At 56.4% G+C, this 12,112-nt stretch overlaps 1 protein-coding gene across 1 annotated transcript in view; it reads left to right on the top strand.

Moving 5' to 3' along the window:
• WDR1 (WD repeat domain 1) overlaps nucleotides 1–11,741 on the top strand; it is a 45,542-nt gene extending 33,801 nt beyond the window's left edge. Inside the window, exons 11-15 of the mRNA XM_058546731.1 lie at nucleotides 22–109; nucleotides 3,317–3,427; nucleotides 6,756–6,929; nucleotides 8,801–8,945; nucleotides 10,796–11,741. Coding sequence (XP_058402714.1) covers nucleotides 22–109; nucleotides 3,317–3,427; nucleotides 6,756–6,929; nucleotides 8,801–8,945; nucleotides 10,796–10,902 — 625 coding nt within the window. The 3' untranslated portion in view covers nucleotides 10,903–11,741. The remainder of the gene's footprint in view (nucleotides 1–21; nucleotides 110–3,316; nucleotides 3,428–6,755; nucleotides 6,930–8,800; nucleotides 8,946–10,795) is intronic.
• Nucleotides 11,742–12,112: the final 371 nt, after the last annotated feature.

Raw genomic sequence — 12,112 nt, 5'->3', positions numbered from 1 at the left:
CATTTTCCTTCTCTCTAACAGCGGACAGGGAGTCGTGAAACTGGATGTTCAACCAAAGTGCGTAGCTGTCGGCCCTGGAGGATATGCCGTGGTCGTGTGCATCGGGCAGGTACGGTTCCCACGTCAGCTTTGGCTAGAAGAGGTGGTGGGATAGCAGGTCAGAGCTGGCAGCCGTGCAGTGTCTGCTCTCTCAGACCCTCTCATATCCCACTTGACGGTAGCTCCAACAGACGTTTTTATTGAGCGCAGTTTGCCCTGTGCTGAGGGCCTCACGTGTATTCGCTCCTTTAATCCTCAGCAGTCCTATCAGTCAGGCACGGCACCGGCCCCATCTTACAGATAAGAAAACAGAGGTACAGAGAGGGTAAGCTACCCAAGGTCTGCAGCTGGCAAAGGGACAGAGCTGGGATTTGAACCCAGGCAACCTGGTCAGAGCCTGCACTTGAGCGTCAGACCATGTCCATCGGCCCATGAGGCCTACAGGAGGCACAACAAGGTGGTTCTGTCTTTGCTCATGTTCAAATCCTAGCCCTGCAGCATCGGAGCTGTGTGACTTCAGGCATTTTCCCACCCTCTCTGAGCTTCAGTTTTCTCATCCCTAATAGCTCACAGGGAGCGCTACGAGAAAGTACGTGTCGGGCTCTTTGTACATTGTAAGTTCATCCCGTGAACAAGGAGGCTGAGGCTAGAGTGATCTGGTGACTTCCCCCAGGTCACATGATGGCAGGAGGCTCCTGAGTCAGAATGAGTTGGGTGTTCCAACTCCACAGCCTGGGTTCTCATTCAAGATGGCAAGGTCACCTGCACACTTCTCTTTTGCAATTTCTGGATGAAGCGCCCTTGACCGAGACCCAAGCCTGACCCACTTTATGCAGGATTCTGCTCTGACAGGCACCATCCGTCCATGCACGTGGAGTGGAGAAGGCAGGTGTGGCCGAGCCCCTGCTGGCATGAGTGACAAACCCTGCTAAAGAAAGCTGCCATTCAGATCCACCGCCCCTTCTCGTTCTGTGAACTTAATTGCTTCGGGGAGAATGGATTTCTGTGTGTCCTAGATAACACGAACTTCCTGCCAAGCAATTACTGCAAACAGTCTGAGTGGCCAGTGGGGGCACAGATGGAATAAACGGCTTGGAGCACCTCAGCGGGGTTGGGGAGAGACTGAAAGGCGACATTCTAGGACAGGCTGTTTCTCTGTGAAGTGGGGTCTTCCCAGTCTCGGTGTCTGAACACCTGGCCTTGGCAGGTGAGAGGATGAGCACATGGGCTCCGCAGCTGACTAGGCGTCTCCCAGCAGCAGGGGCCTCAGGCAGAGCTCTGGGTCTCCAGGCCTCGGTTTCTTGTCTGTGGAGTGGCTGTCATGCCAGGCCCTCCGGGGCGCATAGCAAGGCTGACATGAGCAAGTTCAGAGGGGTGGGCCTGGTGCTCTGTTCGGGCAGGGCTGGCGAGTGCAGGGCTGTGGCATGCTGGGGCATGCCCAAGCAGGGCTCCTACCCTGGGCCCATGGGTTCCAAGGAGTCCTGGACCCTTGGGATCAGGTGTGCATGATCGTTCTGTGATGTGCTGTTACTCACACAGTTCTTGGGCGTCTGTGACCCCCGCTCTAGGTAGGAGGCTTCTGGAGAACACACCATTGCAAATCATAGGGTCGGCAGAACGTGCTGGAAGGGGCTCATGATTTCCAGTCAGCGAACAGCCAGGTTCAAATCTCGCCTCTTAGGAAAATTTGGCAAATGCTTATGCCCCCAGTCTTTACCCGTCAGGTAGGTGAGTCCGCTCCTGAGTCGGCAGATGGCGGAGGTGAATGTTTCTTGAGGTGCATTTTCAAGAGTAGATTTTAGTGAGGGTGCTACCTCCTGTCCGCCCAGTCCCTCCTCTGCCTCCCCACCCCACAATACACACGCGAGCAAAAGCCCCCAGGAGGTGGGGGAGGGGGCCTGCCTGCCCTTCGTGGGACAGCTGGCGGGGGTACCATGATGTAAAGCCAGAGCTGTCGCAGATCTAGGCCACGCTGTCCAGGAGCCGTCTAGTAAGTTAAAACCAGGAGGGACGTCCAAGAGCAAGTGGGAGCGGAGGCAGCAGAGGGTCCCCTGTGTGTGGGGATTTTCTGCTGTGTTGTCACAAGGCAGAAGGTACAGGGTGGTAGCCAGGGCAAGGATTCTGGGGTCCTGTGGCCCCGGCGTGAGTCCCGGCTCGGCTCTGAGAGCTGTGGGGCCTTGGGCATGTGGCGGATGTTCTTTGTACCCCGTTTTCTCCTCTGTACAATGTGGAGGTGATCCTGCCGTCTCCTAGGGACGTAAGACATGCAACACTCTTAGCAATGTGTGTGCACACGAATTGCTGGTTTTCTTTGCTTTTGTTCGGTATTTTCTTGACCCTGAGTGCTGAATTCCATCCTCGTGATGTCTAGGCACCCCTGGATTCTCATGCCCTGGGAGGCTGAGACTCAGGCATTCGTGCCCCACAGGCAGGAGGTGGCTGAGCCAGGATCAAGCCCGGTCTGTCTGTCTCCAGAGTCCTTCCTTAGGGCCTGGGCACCCAGGCACTCAGCCCGCCTGAGGACGCTGTCCTGCCCCTGTCACACTAGGAGTGGACCAGGGCAGGTGCTGGCTGGGTGGAGTGTGGGAGAGGTGCATCAGGGTGCCTCCCGGCCACCTTGCTGTGAGCCACCTGTCCTGTCCTTATCCCTGCTTTCAGGCTAGTTATGCTGGTAGAGAGCGGAGAGCCTCCGTGGGCCTGGGAGCCCCAGCTTCCTCTCTGGAAGGTGGGGCATCAGCGCTGTCTCCCAGGCTGTGGGAGACGTTTCACACGCCTCAGGTCAAAGTTGTGAAGGGTGTTTCCTTGGACCTGGGAAGCCAGAATTTAGAATCCTCATTGTGTTGTGTTCATTTCCGGTGTTGGTTTAGAGCCTCGTCACTTCCAAGTGCCTTGTCTTCTTGAACCTTTAGAGAATTCTGTTGAGCAAAGCTCGTTTATTGTGCTCATTGTGGAATTGGAGGAACTAAAGGTCACACATCAAGTGGCTTCCCAAGAGACTGTGCCAGTAGTAGTAACAGTAGCAACAGGGTGGTGATAATGGTGATGGTGGCAGCCAGTGTTTAGTGCGATACTGTGACTAGGAACTGTCACTGTCCCCGCTGACTGACGAGGGAGGAAACATGTCAGGGTCACAGGGCTGAGCCCAGTGTGGCTGGAGCCCGCCTGGCCCCCGCACTGTCCTGCCCCCAGCAAGGTTGGGGAGGGAGCCCAGACCGGGACTGAGTCATCTGTCCCGGGGCCTCTGCGGCTCTGACTTGGCTGCCTGCATGTTTCCTAGATCGTCCTGCTGAAGGATCAGAAGAAGTGCTTCAGCATTGACAACCCCGGCTACGAGCCTGAAGTTGTGGCAGTGCACCCCAGCGGTGACATGGTGGCTGTCGGGGGCGCGGTAAGAATCCTGTGTCCCATGCCCTCTGGGTATCTTGGCGATTTCGGGGTGACACGAGCTGTGTGAGTGCGGGTCTGTCTCAGGGCAGAATGGGAGGGAAGTGGGACTGGGTCCCTAGGAACCAGCGTGGGGGCCTGTCCTGCTGCCCGAGTGAGGGCCCTTCTCGGGTGACCCTCACAGGCCCCCGAGGGCTGCCCAGCCCCCTGGGATGCTCATCCTGGCCAGTGCGGCAGTGTCTAACAGACGGAGGCCCCGCACAGTGAGGTGGGGCTGTGCTGGAGCACACGGCAGAGAGCGTGGAAGAAGGGACTCTTGGCCTCAGCCTGGGTCCTGTGAGTGTCTGGGGATTCAGGAGTGCAGCATGACGGGAAAGGAGTGGCAGTGACGAGCTGGGCCTGTAGGTTGCAGGAAGGAGAGTCACAAGAGGGTTCTTAACACCTGCAAAGTAAAGTCTTAACCTCATGGTCTCACGGTTTTCCTTGAGTTCTGACTTCCATCATCCAGAGTGTAATTCTCACACCCTCTAAGACTAGTGCTGCGTGGACTGAACGGTCTGCCAGCCAGGCCTTGAGTGCTCTACAAACTACCTCCGTCCTCACGCAGCCCTGGGAGGGAAGATGTCACTGGTAAATGAATTCTGCAGCTGAAATGGCAGACCTTTCACTCTAGGGAAGGGGGCCAATGTTCGGGCAGCGCCTTCCCCCTGCCAGAGGCCAGGCCAGGCATGTTCCTGCATGGCCCAGTCTCATTCTGGAGGTGCCAGGTGTGAAACAGAGCCAGCTCAAGAGCCAGCCTGCCCGGGCCCAGAGTCGGCCTCCTCCCCTAGCAGCTTGGGCATCCCCGGAAGCCGGCTGTGCACTGAGGCGCCAATGGCCTTTCTCACGGAGCCTCCGTGGGGTTGAAAGGGCTGATGTACTGGAAGGGCTTCTCCCAGTGCCTGGCACATAGATGTGCGCAGTGGCATCAGCTCTGCACTGACCACTGGGCTTGCCCACCAGGCAGTCCCACCTCCAGCCTCAAAAAGCATCCCTGGCAGCAGCCCCTAAGCCTGTGGAAGGACCAGCCAGACGGTGCCACTGGGTATTCTGACAGCAGTCTCGCAGAGTGACTACCTGAGTGGGGAGGGAGCCACCATCCCGAGGAGCCGTCCCTTCCCCTAGGCAGCCCATGGGCAGGCTCAGGCCCAAGCCATCGGTGCCCAGACAAAAGGAGTGGGCTCATCAGCCCCTCAGTGGCAGCTCTATCCATCACTATTGGTGTCGTCATCCTCAGTGGCCACAGCACAAGTAGACTTGACTATCTTTGCTTCTCGCAGACGTAGTGTTTTGTTCCCTGGCTAAGTGGCCAAGTAAGATGTGCGGTGTGTCCGCGTGGCTGCACTCTCCATGTTCTGGCCCGAGGCAGGCTGACCCTCAGGAGTGACTCTCCTCCCCACCAGGCGGTCGCCCCCTGACTGGGCAGCAGCACCGCGGGCTCCCTCCCTGATCTGGGCTGCAGCTGGAGGGGGCAGGTTGCTCTCTTCTCCCGTACACGCCTGCATGCCCGCAGTCCTGGTGGGCTCCTGTGGGCCTGTCATCCCTCCTTTCCCCTCACTGGCCAGGCCCCTCCCTACTCCCCATCAGGCATGTTCTGAGAAACAGCCTTTGCCTTTTCAGGGAGGAGTTCACAGCCAGGGTCCTGGGGCCGGAGGTCAAGGTCAGACATGGAGTTTGAACCTGATGTTTCCCCAGCACAGCCACATCACCATGACCTGCTTGTTTGACTTGCACTTTTTTCTCTTAAAAAAGAAAAAGAGATTGCTAGATAGTGCATCACTTCAGCTAGTACCTCGAGGCATTGGTGGTTTTCATCTTCCCAGCTTGTCTTCAGTCCCAGGCCCGTGCATCTTTGTACATCCCACAGGTGCACATCTGCATTTATACGGAGTTCCCCACTGTCCCATACACACTAGGTGACGCTACAGCATTCCGGCTTGTGGGTGTCCCTCACTCGCTCAGCCTGGCGGTGGGCATCGGTGGTGTGTGGTTCCTGTGATTTCCTCCATGTGCCGTCTGTGAACACAGCTTCTTCCTTCATCCCATGTGTCCCTTGTGGGCAGTTTCCTCTTCACCAGCCTATGGAGCCCAGACTGCTGCTACATGTGGCGTTGAGTGGGCTTGTCACATGACTCGAGGACTTCTGTGCTCAGACACCCTCCTGGGGCTAGACTTCACCTTCCTTCCGCATTAGAGGTGGAGCAAGAGGGCGTCGTGGACGTAACCAGGCCTTGTGGTTGTCTGGAAGGCTGACAGCTCAGCTGCCCTGAGAGGGCGGGCTGGTTCTTGATTTGCTTTGCAGGGCAGCCTTGGGTATTCACGGGGACACCACCTACCCTGGTTACTTCCCTTTCCTTCTTGGGCCCTCCTGTTTGCTCACGCTGCTACCTTCACTGATTCCAGTGTGTGTTACACTTTTCAGGGCCAGGCCCTGGGCAGGGCTCTGGGGGCATAAAATCGAGGGGATCCCTGGCCCAGAGGGGAGGTGCCCAAGGTGCAGCCTCCCTGGCTGAGCTCCCGAAGCGCAGGTGGAACCGTCAACATAGATGCCCAGGCGCCTCCTGGAGGCTGCAGCTGAGGAGAGCGGGGCGGAGCCGGGCAGTTGAACATCCTGTGGGCGTCCCTGACTCGAGGATCCCTGGAGTTTGGGGACAGCCAGTGGGCTGAGTGGCACACGCCCTGTGAAAAGAGCAGGTGTGCCTTTCCCAGGATGTGCCTGAGCCACAGTGGATAGGGAGTTTGCTAGGAGACAGTGGGCTGGACAGAGGGAGGTTTCGCCAGAGAGGGAGACTGGTGCCTGAAGGAACTGGCTGGGGGCTGGGGGCAGGTACAGAGCATGAAAGGGCAGAGGGTGCGGCTGGAGGGGACAAGGCCAGACATTTGAGGGCCCTTGCCAGAGAACTAACACAGGTACAGATGTTTTCTCAGCCTGTAAGCACCTGCACTGGAACTTTTTAGACTATTTATGAAAAAGGCAGACTCTTGAGCACCCAAACATGCAGAATCAGAGTTGGGGGGTGCCTAACATCCCACGTTTTAACCACCTTCCTGGGTAATTCTGCCACTGTGCCGAGTAAGCGAGGAGAGCTCTGAGGGACTTTAGGAGGTGTCCTCCGGTGCCGTGTGGAAGGAGCAGCTCGCCTGGCTGTAGGGGCGGCACGTAGGCTGGTGGCCGAGGTGGGGCAGCAGATAGAGGGCAAAGCACTGCTTCTTACTGATACCCCAGCCCCTCCCTCCAGAAGGAAGGGCATCAAGAGAGAATGTGTGTGACCCACTGCCCCTCTGTCTTGCAGGACGGGAATGTCCGCTTGTACTCCATTCTGGGTACCATGCTGAAGGACGAGGACAAGCTCCTGGAGGCTAAGGGCCCTGTGACTGACGTGGCGTATTCCCATGATGGCGCCTTCCTCGCCGTGTGCGACGCCAGCAAAGTGGTCACGGTCTTCAGCGTTGCTGACGGCTACTCGGTGAGTGGGCGGGCTGTCCTCTGTCCGCGTGCTGGGCAGTGCAGGTGGTGGGCAGGGCCGGGGGGCCGTGGCTTCTCTCTTGTCGTCACTACCCAGGCGGATGCACAAGACCACGGGGCTTCATTGCTCTCAGAGCATGAATGACGTGGGACAGGGACACTTTACCCGCCATCTGGGAGCTTGTGACGGGAGCTTATGGTGTCTTGTAATCAAGATAGAGCACAGTTGCCAAAGTTAGGGACCTGGGTGGCAGCGAGGCTTGCTGTGAAGACCAGCTAATTGGTTCACCTGGGCCACCGTGTTAAGTGACATTCTGGCCTCTGCGCCGTTATTTTTCTCCTCTGTCAAAGGGCTTACACTAAACTTTCCTTGAGTTGCATTAAAAGCCTGTTAAGTGTGTGCATGCCTCATCCCAACACCGCTTGCGCCTGGGGAGCGCTGGGCAGTGGGTTGGGAAAGGAGGGCCGGTTGCAGAGGCACCTGGAAGCTCGTTCCCCTCCGAGCAGCACAGGTGGGTTCTGCGGCAGGTTCTGTGTTGGGAGGACAGCCGAGGGAACCTCCCCTGTGAGGTGTGAGGGTGGTCCTGTATTCATAGCCAGGAGAACTCTGCGCTGGGCAGTGTGAGTCCCGTTTCACGAACAAGAGACTGCACTGTGGGAGGATTCAGTCACGGGGTGTGGAAGAGCTGGCCCCACTGGAGCAGGCAACACAGGACGGGTGGGGGCCCTGGTTCCTGACGCTCCACCCCACCCCCCACCGCAGTGTGACAGTTGTGAAATCTACAAAGCTGAGAGAATTTACCACCTAGATTCTGCCATTAACACTTGACCATGTTACATTATCTAGCCATCCAATAATCTAATTTGTGGTGCATTTAAATTACAGGCCTCTGTACATTTCCCCGTAAATACTTCAGCTCACATATTAACTAGAGTTCAGTAGTGTTTTAGTTTTATGTTATGCTGTAAAGTTTACATATAACGAAAGGCACCGGTGAGTGAAAGTATACATTGCAGCGAGCATGTGCCTATAACCTTCTCGAGGTAAAGAACTCCCACCTCCCCAGGAAGTTCCCCTCTGCCTCCGCACCACATTTAGCGGATTTTACATTTATCACATTTTAAGGGATTTCGTCTGCACATAACAAGTCCTGTTTATGACATGCTAAAAATGCTAAGTAATTCGCAAGAGCAGAATCCACAAAGGACAGAAGAGGCACGCTTGAAAAAGAAAATCATGGTGAAATTTGGCTATTTCTTAGGGATTAGGAACAAGATGGAATGCTTTGAAGAAAAAGCATTCCCCAAGTGTTACTGCTTATCCACGTTGATCCCCTTGGTGAAATAGTGCTTCAAGGCTGGGACACGTTGTAGAAATGGCCACACACAAAGCCCGTGGCTCGGGATGCACGTGGCTGCAGGCTCTGCCCAGGCCCCCCGTCGGGCCTCAGGGTGGAGGGGGGCCTCTGGGTAGAGGCAGGCCAGCCTCCTGTCCTAGGAGTGCCTCGTGCACCAGCCGGGGCCTCCTGGCACTGCCATCTCTGCATTTCTCGGCAGGTATTTCTGTCCCCTCGCTAGACTGAGAGCTCTGAAGGTGAGCAGGCTTGTCTAGCACTGGTGATAGGGGCTGTGATTGAGGGCAGTCCTAGGGGACACCTTTCTGTGCCTTCGTTTCCCCATCTCTGCGAGTAGCAGGCACCTTGGGGTTCTCACGAGGAGGCGGTGAGTTGGTTAAGAGTTGCCTGTCATAGAGACAGCACTTCATAAATGCTGGCCCTAGTTATTGTCACAGCGGGGGTTAGATGAGATGATGCTCGCTGACCCTGGCCTGAACCCTGACCTGCCTCCCCTCTCTTTCCAACCTGCATCTAGGAGAACAACCTTTTTTATGGTCACCATGCAAAGATTGTCTGCCTGGCCTGGTCACCAGACAACGAGCACTTTGCCTCTGGCGGCATGGACATGATGGTGTACGTCTGGACCCTGAGTGACCCCGAGACCAGAATCAAGATCCAAGGTGACTCTCGCACCCGTGTCGGCAGGGAATGCCCGTGGGGCAGGGGTCACCAGCACTAGCCCCAGGGCTCAAGTGTCCATCTGTGTTTCTGAGGAGGTGACCCCATAGAGGCGTGGCTCTCATTCTCCAGCAAACCCCGGGCTCTGCCGGCTCCTAGACATGCAGAGGAACCCAGTGCACTCGCCTTCCCAGTGTGAGAGCTGGTGGTCTCCATACACAGGACAGGTCCTGAGGAAAGGGCTCACTCTGGACACTCTTCCTATCTTTGCTCCATGTGGGCTGCTGTAACAAAATACCACAGACTGGGTGGCTTATACACAGAAATTCATTGCTCCCTTCTGACGCCTGGAAGCCCGAGATCAGGGTGTCGGCACGGTCAGGTGAGGGCCCTCCTCTGGGTGGAAGGGGCAGGGGAGCTCTGTGGGGCCTCTTCTATAAGGGACTCATCCCATTCATGACGTAAGCTCCTCCCGAAGGCCCACCTCCTAATACCCTCACTCTGGGGTTAGGTTTTCAGTTTAAGAATTTAGGGGCACCTTCCCTTCCCCCACCCCTTTCAATCCAAACTCATGACCAGGTTCTCTCACTCTACACCAGCAGTGTCCAATAGAAGTATAATGTGAGCCACATTTCTCTAGCAGCCCCATTTAAAAGAGAAACAGGTGACATTATTCCTACTAGTAAATTTTAACCCAACATATTATTTCCACGTGTGGCGGTAGCTCACTTCAGGGGCTTGTAGTCACGCATGGCTTGTGGCCCCAGGTGGCACTGCACCCATCCAGGGTAGATCTGTCCTCGAGTCACCTCCCCACCGCCTGTCCCTCCTGAAGCGCACGTCCCCGGCCATCATGTGCAGTCTGGTCCCCTCTCCGCTCCACACAGCAGGCAGCCTTGTGTGTGAAACATAAATGGGGTCCTTTCCTATTTAAAGATAATTCAGAGTCCACCCCCCGAGCTTGTTCCCACGCTGCAGGCGGAGGGAGGGCACCAGCAAGCTGCAGCCCCGGGCGGGCAGGAGGGCTCAGAACAGATTCAGATGGGCCATCCTGGTCTACAAGGAATGCGAGTTTTGTAGTAAGACTCCAACAAGTTCGTGAGGCAACAAGAGCTAGCAGGGTAGAGGATGGGGTTCTGGGTCCTGTGTCTGGGTGGGGTCACAGGTCAGCAGAGGTGAGGCCGAGGCACGCACATGGACAAGTTCTCTGCGTGGACAGAAGCTGTGGTGATGTGGGTGGAGCCCAGGCACCAGTGCCCATGGGGCTGCAGACCTAGAGCCTGGGGGCGGAAGGCCCATGGGGCTCGCTCTCCCTGCACCTCACAGAGCAGACGGGCCCGCGCAGGCACCTGCTTTCCATCGGAAGGTGAGTGGTGGAGGCAAGGCTGATGGAATCTGGTCGCCCGTGGTGTGACTTACAGAGGGGCAGGTCACACGAGTCCTCAGCCCCACGTCTCAACCTTTATTCATCATTGCAGCAGACACACTGTGCAGCTGTTTGTGTGCTGTCTGTGTATCATTGCTTTATACACACACAGAAATCGATTTTCTTCTACCCCTGGGGTGGGGCGGTTTTGGTTGTCATGACCGTCCTGGCGTCTGGGAGGTACAGCCAGGGATGCTGCTAAGCACCCAGGGTCAGCAGTGCCGGGGTGCGAACGCCTGCTCCCGCCTGCTGTCCTTCTAGACTCGTCCTCCTGAGAAGAGGGCAGGGAATTGATGTACAGTGCTCTGCGTTCAGGTTCTCGGGAGCTCTGTCAATTTGGGCACAGGTTGTCCCATCTTCCTCATCTGAGGTGTACGCAGGAGCAGAGAAGTTGGGTTTTCTTAGAAGCACATTCTTTCTTCCCAGATGCACACCGGCTACACCACGTCAGCAGCCTGGCCTGGCTGGACGAGCACACGCTGGTCACGACCTCCCATGACGCCTCTGTCAAAGAGTGGACAATCGCCTACTGAGGACCCCGCCCGTGGACGGACCGAATCAGGGACTAGAGTTTAACTGCAGCAGAACACGGCATTTCTCTAAATACTTCTGTAACTCGCCCCCGCCCCTGCCCGCTCAGGAGGGAGGGGGGCCTTAACTCGTGCATCCCCTCGTCTCTCTACAGGGTGTTCAGATCTGTACACGTCCTTCTGAAAGCTTTAGACAGTGACAGTTTGCACATGAAAAATAAAGCGAGCACTTAAACAATGTGTGGAGCGTAACTCAACCCGCCACCCACCCAGCCCAAGTGTGGAACATTCCAGAGGCACGGCCTCGAGAGCACACAGACCCCCGCCCATGTATCCCACTCCCCTGCCTGCAGAATGCTGCTGTAGTGGCGAGAAGAAGGAGCGCCGGAGGCACTCAGCAGGGCCATAGTTCTGCGGAGAGCGGGTGTGGCTCGATTCTGGAGCGTTGCCACACCGTCCAGCTGCCGCTGGAAGGCCTCTCCAGAGCGGAGGGGGTGCTCCTGCGGGAACCATGTATTTCACTGTCAGTTTTTGTGCTTGATTTAAGAACGGAATTGTGGGTTTTGGTTTTTCTCTTTATGTATCCTAACTGTTGCCTGTCGGTGTTCACAAGCTAGTGTGTGGAGGGCGCCATCTCCAGGTGTTCAGAGCCCTGTGGGCCAGACTGAGGGTCTCGGTCACCTGTCCCTGTCAGGCTTTGATGTTTTCCCGTCTTTCTCTCCCCTTCTGCCCCTAAGAGCAGAAATTAATTTAAAGGCAAAGATGAAGTCGCTGTAACTCACCTGTCACCATTTTCACCTTTTTGTTTTCAGTGCAGAAATTAAAAGTAAGTATAAAGCACAGTGATTTGAGTTTTTTGTGTGTGTCGGAATCACTGATAAATGTGGCTGAGAGCAAGCCTCCCCTTGCATTGTGAAAACACTGAGTGCTTTACAAGATGAGAGCGAGAAATAATTAAATATCTTTTCTCTTCGTTGTGGATTGCTGACTGTGTGTGATGGGGGCACGTGGGAGGTGGGCGGCGGGAACAGCTGCGCGGGACCCTCGTGGTTCTGGGTATCCGCCAGCCTGCAGCCTCAGGGAGACGGTTCAGGAACCTGGGGTTAGATCCACTGTGCAGCGGGAGAGAAGCCCCAGGAAAGGGGCCAGGACTCCTGCATCCCATTCCCATCCCGACTGCCAAATCGCCGTGTGACCTGGGCCACCTCACCTC

The sequence above is a fragment of the Diceros bicornis genome, chromosome 8 (genome assembly GCF_020826845.1).
Source record: "Diceros bicornis minor isolate mBicDic1 chromosome 8, mDicBic1.mat.cur, whole genome shotgun sequence".
NCBI lineage: Eukaryota > Metazoa > Chordata > Mammalia > Perissodactyla > Rhinocerotidae > Diceros > Diceros bicornis.
The sequence above is the reverse complement of the archived record's forward strand: the minus strand, read 5'-3'. Positions and strand labels throughout refer to the sequence as shown.